Source organism: Quercus robur, chromosome 1 (assembly GCF_932294415.1).
Source record: "Quercus robur chromosome 1, dhQueRobu3.1, whole genome shotgun sequence".
Lineage (NCBI taxonomy): Eukaryota > Viridiplantae > Streptophyta > Magnoliopsida > Fagales > Fagaceae > Quercus > Quercus robur.
This window is the reverse complement of record NC_065534.1, coordinates 2,467,764-2,475,657: the sequence shown is the minus strand read 5'-3', so window position 1 is coordinate 2,475,657 and position 7,894 is coordinate 2,467,764. Positions and strand designations below refer to the sequence as shown.

Genomic DNA, 7,894 nt, shown 5'->3' with positions numbered 1-7,894 from the left:
TACCCGCCACACCCCACAAACACTTATACTTGTAGGGTGACCATCTTACCAAGGATATGCGGTGGTGAAAAATGAATGTTACATACAAGAGAGAGGTGTGCAAATAAGTAAAAAATTACGAGAGGTGAGAAACTGTTTTATATATCAATACATGTATCATTCATCTAACAGTATTTAAATCTCACATAATATAGACAGATAAAATAAAAAATAAAATTCGAAGCAAAAATAATTCATGCATGCGTAACATCGCAGGATTTTTTTAATTTTTGATAGAGTAGCAGCCCAGGAATTGAACATGTCTTCAAATAGTATTATTACTATTATTAATTATGGAAAAATAAGGTTACTTTACAATCTCGCCAAGGATTCTTTTTTGAAAGCAATATCTAATATCGTCTATCAAACACAAACTCCACCTTTATAGTCCCTCACCCTTCCTATAAATACCCATATCTTTCTCTCATTCTGTATATGCTTGCATGGAACCAATGATAAAGACCATGGAGAGAGTTTTGCTGCTTGGTTTCTTTTCTTTAGCTTTGTTAGGAGTGTTCACCACATCATTAGCCCAAGATACTAGCCCCCTTCTAAATTCATCCAAGTTGGAAATGTTTGTGGATGAGCTTCTAGATATGCCCCAAATCCTAGGCTTTGATTCTGTGTATGGTGTTCCCAGATCTAAGTCACTGGAGATTGGCATGTACAGTAAAAAATGGGTAAGTGGATTTTGTTTTTTCCTTCTAGATACAGTCTTATTGCTTTACACTTCTTACATGTGTTTTGTATATATAGTTCCTGCTATCTGATTTTCGATTACTTAAGTCAGTAATTAACGACCTTACCACAATCATCCATCACCGAAAGAAAGGCAAGTGACTTAAGTTCTTGCATATGGAGTAAGTATGCCATGCATGGAATATACGTATATTATATCTCAGAGCATGTGAGTCTTATATGACTGTAAGAGGGAGGATACTTAAATCCGATGTATGAGATATTTATTACTTGTTTAGGTTTTAATCTTTTATACATATAAAGACATGGTTTCAATTGTGTTGCCCATACTCTTGCTACATGGGTTTCTTTTTAACGTAGTATTGGGGTCTTTCTCATCTCCAATATAATAGTTCATGTTTTGTCTGTTGAGATGGTAGATGGCCCAGGTCCTAGTCCTCTTTTGCATCAACAACATATTTCATTCAGCCAAAAAAAGAAAAAAATCGACAGGATTTTGAAGAGAGAGAGAGAGGAAAAAAAAAAAAAACATAAAAATAGTATGCAGAAGCAGAAGCACATGAATGAAATCCAAATAAGATGTTGGGGTGTTCCTTGTTCATATTATGTTCAGGGCTGGAATTACAATCCTAGAATGGCTAGACAGTTTTATGTTACAAAGATTTCAAGTCAACTTCAAGACTTTTGAAACCAAGGAAAATTAATTTTTGCCAATTGGTACTTGTTATAAATGTTAACCAAAATGGCTAGTTTTGTGCCTAATAAGGGGATTAAGGAATTGGAACCACTTAGGCTTTAGCTCCTTATGATGCCTTGTACGGTTGCACCCATTGACGGAGCTGTTATTGGACTAGGGGCAATGGCCCCCCCTAATTTTTTTTTTTTAAATATTACTATATTAATAGGTATTAACTTTAGCAATTTTGTTCAATAAAATTACACTTTGCCCTCTTAATAATGCCCTCAATTCTTTTGAAAATAATGTTATAGTCACAAACATTTTTACAGTGTTTATACAAACTATTGAGGTAGTAAATTCTTATTAATTCGTACACTTGCATCACTTTTTACTTATCAATATCCACTCACCACATTAGCAATTTGTAAAAATTTTGTAGTTTTAGCATTTTTCACCTTTTAAAGGACATAAAAAATTAATAGATTAAATCTAAAACAAAATATACAAGCCCAATAAAATTAGCCCAATAACAAAAATCACCAATAATAAAATTAAAAAAGTTAAGCTCAATCAATCTATTTTATCCAAAATAAGCAATTTGGTCATTTAAAAAATTTTAAACAAAAATCCTTAGTAGAAAAATAGTAGACTCAAAGACTGAAGTCACCGCACACAGCTAGCAACAGAGTCACCTCCCCTAACTCCAAGTCCTGGCTTTATCCCTGGTTGCACCCTTGTGTTTTGCTATCAATATTTTATTTAAGGGTTCAATTAATGTATGCCCTTAATTAGGACATACATTAACAAATTCGTTTTTGGAAAAATTTTATCAAAAATTGAAAAAACTGTTAAAATTTTTTCAATTCCCGATAAATTTTTTCCAAAAATAGTATACTATTGTGTGCCCTTAGGTAGGAATGGCAACGGGTCGGGTTCGGACCGGGTTTTTTCATATCCAGACCTGACCCGCGGGTCTGTCCCAAAAACCCGGACCCGGCCCGTTTATTAAACGGGTTTTTTTCTTAACCCCAAACCCGGCCCGTCGGGTACCCGCGGGCCCCGCGGGCCCCGTAGCCATGCCACGATTTGGGCCCAAACCGTGGCCCAATCCAAAAAAAAAAAAATTCTGCCTAAAGCCCATACCGTGGCCCAAAAATTAAATAAAAAATGTTTGCCCAGATTTTTTGAGAATGTGTTTGCCCAGATTCAAGCCTTGATTTTGGGTAAACATAAATTTTTTTTTTTTTTTTTATACTAGCAGGAGTATACTTAGGTAGAGAAAATCAAAGAAATCAAAGGATGAAAATTGAAAAATAAAAAGAACCACCAGGAAATCATGGATGAACAATGACCAAAGATTTATGATTTTCCCTTTCAAAATCACAAAAACAAACACAAATCCTGAACAAACACAAACCCAAAAATTTCAAATTTATAATTTTCCCATTCAAAATCACAAACACAAACACAAATTCAGATTTATGATTTTTCCCATTTAAAATCACAAACACAAACACAAACACAAAAATTTCAGATTTATGTTTTCCCTTTCAAAATCACAAACACAAACTCAAACACAAACACAAATCCTAACACAATCACAAACAACTCACATGATTGAGACGAAATGAACCCAGAAAAAAAAGAAAAAAGAAAAAAAAAAGATAGAGAACGAGGTGGTCCGGTGGAGACAAATGGAGGAAGCGAGGCGGTTGGAGGTGCAAGTGATGGCCGGCGGTGAAGGGCTTCAGGCTAATCAGGCTGGCGGTGACAGATGTTCAGGCCGACGGTGACAGATTGGAGACTAGGTGTAATGAAGAGGGACTGACCAAGTGAGAGTGGGAGAGGAGAATAGGAGTAGGCAGGCGGCTGATTGTGTGAAATGGGAATATAGGGTTAGGGTTTTTTTTTATAACTTATATATATACGGGGGTATTTTAGTATTTTTAACTTATATATATATAAACGGGTTGGGTCCGGGTCCGGGTTCGGGCCGGGTTTTGACAAAACCCGGAACCGACCCGGATCCGCTTCGGGTTTTTTTTTTAAAAAACCCATACCCGACCCTATAATTAATCGGACCGGGTAAAATCCGGCCCATTAGGATCGGGCCGGACCGGGTATCCACGGGTCGGATATAAATTGCCATCCCTACTTAGGGTACATATTAGTAAAATCCTTTATTTAATTGTCTTAGGTATGGTAAGATTCTTCGCTAGTTCGCAAAACATTTCTAGTTACATACTATTTTTTTTTTCCTTGAACTTTTCTTTAGTCATTACATAGCTGATCAATGCCTTATTTAATATTCTTGAATAATAAGATTTTATATAATTAAAGTATCAAACATCCCGTCTGTCTAATCATGTCATTACCGCAAAAGACAAGCATAATGTCCTAGTAGAAGCCTTCCCTCGGTCTTGGTAAATTTAGAAGGACAAAATTTTCCTTAAATTCACTACGTACTAGTTCAAACTAATACTTATGTAAATTTTTAGTTATATGATTTATTCAATTGTTATGTGACTCGTCCAAATAATTTAATATACACGAGTGGTTTTATAAATTGCCCTAATGAGTTAGAGAAAATTTCTTTAATCCGGTTTTGAAGAAAATTTTGTCTAATATCAAATGTGCGATGAACCCCTAGCAAATTAGTTGTAATTTCATTTGCTTTTCTTCACAGAAATTCCACAGAGATCTCCCTCCTACGACCGTATATGCCTATGGTGTATCTAAAGAAGCTGCAACTATTCCAGGTTCAACAATCAGGGCCCTTCATGGAATTTACACCAACGTGACATGGAGAAATTATCTCCCTCCAAATCACATATTGCCTTGGGACACAACCATCACAATTGCTGAACCGGCTGACAAGATAGGGATCCCTACGGTAGTCCATCTCCATGGTTCAATTGGAGAGCCCGAGAGTGATGGAAACCCAAAATCATGGTTCACCGCTGGATTCAAAGAAAAGGGACCTGCATGGACCAAAGAAACATATAGCTACAACAACAACCAACAACCTGGAAATTTATGGTAATGATAATAATAATTCTCTCAAAGGTTTAAATTGTTAAGAAATAATGGACCTTCTCAAAGTGGGCCAATCTCTCCCTTAATAAGTGAGATTTTAATTAAATATCAGAAATGATAAAACATTTACAAAGTGATGAATTTAATCAGTTAACCAATATTTTATTGTAACAGGTACCATGATCATGCCATGGGATTGACTAGAGTCAACCTCCTAGCTGGATTGATTGGGGCCTACCATATCAACCACCCTGAATTGGAAGTCCCACTTGGACTCCCTAGTGGTGATGAATTTGATCGTACATTGATTGTATTTGATCGTAGCTTTCGTACTGATGGTTCCATATACATGAATTCCACAGGAGATAATCCCTCCATACACCCCCATTGGCAACCAGAATATTTTGGTGATGCTATCATAGTGAATGGCAAAGCTTGGCCTCGTATGACAGTACGACGTCGTATGTACCGATTTCGTATTATAAATGCTAGCAACGCTAGATTCTTTCGGTTCTTTTTCACCAACGGTCTAGGATTCATCCACGTGGGATCTGATTCAGCTTACCTTAATGAAGTAGTGACGACTAATGAGTTTTTACTGGGCCCATCTGAGATTGCTGACGTGGTTGTTGACTTTTCCAAGTCAAAGAATGATAGTGCTATTCTATCAAATAATGCACCATATCCCTACCCAACTGGGGACCCAGTTGATGAAGAGAATGGCACAGTCATGAAGTTTATCATCTTGACACATCCAGAGAATGACACGGGTCGAACACCCAATAAGTTGATCCAATACCCAGGCCCCAATTTATCTAGTGTGACGCAGACACGATATATAACTATGTACGAGTATGAGAGTTCCACTGGTAACCCAACTCATTTATATTTGAATGGGATATCATTTAACTCACCAATCACTGAGACACCTAAAGTGGGGGCCACTGAAGTGTGGAATGTGATCAATCTAACGGAGGATAATCACCCATTACACATTCATTTGGGGCTCTTCGTAGCATTGGATCAGACTGCGTTAGTGAACGAGACAGAGTTTAAAAATTGCATGATGAAAATGAACGATGCGATTAAGTGCCAAATAAGCAAGTATGCAATTGGGAAAAGCGTAGAGGTGCCTGCTGAGGAGAAAGGGTGGAAGAATGTTTTCAAAATGAGACCTGGATATGTGACAAAGATTTTAGTGAAATTTTCTTTCATAAATTCAAATGAATCGTATCCGTTTGATGCAACTGCGAAGCCAGGCTACGTATACCATTGCCATGTAAGTATTTTCATTCTCTACTTTTTACTATATTTTCATTTTGTTTTATTTTTTGTTCAAAGAATGACAATAATTGTAGAAAAAAAAAGTTATATAATGGGTTAAGGCTCGGGCCTATTTAACATAAGTGATACAACGAAAGTAATTTTGTTTAGTAGAAAAAGTAAACTAAAAGAAAAATAAGTTACGAAAAACAAAATGATGAAATGACATCAATGGTAAATCTAAGGAGATGCATATTTTTAATATGCATGATAGAATTACGAATAAAAATTGTCATTTTCTCACTTTAATCTGCTAGATAGGAGTGGATATGAACCAATTGCCATCAATTTTATAGTGAAAAATAGTGTCTATTGACGTACTCTAATTTGCTCCTTAACGCATACAGATCTTGGATCACGAAGACAACGAGATGATGAGGCCCTTCAAGCTCATCAAATAAGATTGGGCATGTGAAAGATATACGAGGATCCTAAATAAAGTTTGTCACTCTGAGCCTCAATCTTTTTTTACTTATCAGTTTGATACATATATGCCTGAAATTTTGAAAATTCTCTCTCTCTGAATGCAGGATCTTACTTGTTCTCATGCACAAATTTGAATAATTAAGAAAGAATCCCTCGTCTTAGAAATTGTAGTACTAGTATTTGTATCAAAAAAGGGAAATAAAGGAAAACAATTGTACAACTGATCGGTAAGAATGGAAAACGAGTGTACAATTTATTGTGTTTTACAAGACGCTTAAAATAACTAGCTCAATTGTGGGCGTTTGGTTTCAATGTTTAAGTTTTAGATAGACCACTCTACGCAACTTTATGTTGAGGGATATATATGTACCAAAACAAAAGGGCAAGCACCTAAAACCTAAAAACTTTATTTTATCCAACAACCAAAAATAAAATAAAATAAAAGAACAAAAAATTTGAACAATGTTAATATGAAAACCATATAAATTGCAATTATATTTAAGATATACAAATTTGGATAATTTATTTATGTAAATCTTATATGGGATTCATGCTAAGAGTCTTATATCTCAACACATCTCTTTTCAAGTATTTTCAATAGAAATGTCCAGGATTGAATTTCCTCATTATTAAAAAAAAAATAATAATAAAAAAGAGGGAAAACAAAGGGAATTGTGTAAAACCTACATGAGCCCCGCGTACTAGTGGTCTAACAGTTGACTTGCAAGAAGTTTGGAACTCAAATTGCAAAGAATGATATGTTTCTATTTATTTGGGAGTTATTTTTTTTAATTATATATATATATATATATATATATATATATGAAAGGGGTTATTTGGTATTGTGAGAGACCGTGCCCCTAGCACAAACCTTTCAACGGTTTTGGCACATAACCCACATGAATAGGGTGGAGTCATATTTGTTTCTTTCAAGAGAAAATGGAGGTTCTACTAATGTTATTATCCATTCTTAGTTTTACAACAAAGTCACCACTTATTTTAATACAGAAAATAAGAAACAAAAAGAATTGAAAAATACATCGTCGTTATTGATGATTTGATATTGAAATCGTACAAACCTTTGATAATAACTAAAGATTACATCTCTCTGAATGCAGGATCTTACTTGTTCTCATGCACAAATTTGAATAATTAAGAAAGAATCCCTCGTCTTAGAAATTGTAGTACTAGTATTTTTATCAAAAAAGGGAAATAAAGGAAAACAATTGTACAATTGATTGGTAAGAATGGAAAACAAGTGTACAATTTATTGTGTTTTACAAGACGTTTAAAATAACTAGCTCAATTGTGGGCGTTTGGTTTCAATGTTTAGTTTTAGATAGACCACTCTACGCAACTTTATGTTGAGGGGTATATATGTACCAAAACAAAAGGGCAAGCCCCTAAAACCTAAAAACTTTATTTTATCCAACAACCAAAAATAAAATAAAATAAAAGAACAAAAAAATTGAACAATGCTCATATGAAAACCATATAAATTGCAATTATATTTAAGATATACAAATTTGGATAATTTATTTATGTAAATCTTATATGGGATTCATGCTAAGAGTCTTGTATCTCAACACATCTCTTTTCAAGTATTTTCAATAGAAATGTCCAGGATTGAATTTCCTCATTATTAAAAAAAATAAAAAATGAAAAAGAGGGAAAACAAAGGGAATTGTGTAA

At 34.6% G+C, this 7,894-nt stretch overlaps 1 protein-coding gene across 2 annotated transcripts; it reads left to right on the top strand.

The window, feature by feature from the left end:
• The first annotated feature begins 410 nt into the window (after positions 1 to 410).
• LOC126715551 (multicopper oxidase LPR2-like) lies at positions 411 to 7,465 on the top strand. Of its 2 annotated transcripts, none has more exons than XM_050416210.1 (5): positions 411 to 719; positions 4,104 to 4,456; positions 4,628 to 5,732; positions 6,124 to 6,216; positions 7,321 to 7,465. In XM_050416210.1, exons 1-4 carry the CDS (start codon positions 483 to 485, stop codon positions 6,175 to 6,177), a joined length of 1,749 nt encoding a protein of 582 aa, XP_050272167.1. In that variant the 5' UTR covers positions 411 to 482; the 3' UTR covers positions 6,178 to 6,216; positions 7,321 to 7,465. The 2 variants fall into 2 exon arrangements, with proteins under 2 accessions (XP_050272167.1, XP_050272159.1); XM_050416202.1 differs by lacking the exon at positions 7,321 to 7,465 and adding an exon at positions 6,307 to 6,495.
• Positions 7,466 to 7,894: the final 429 nt, after the last annotated feature.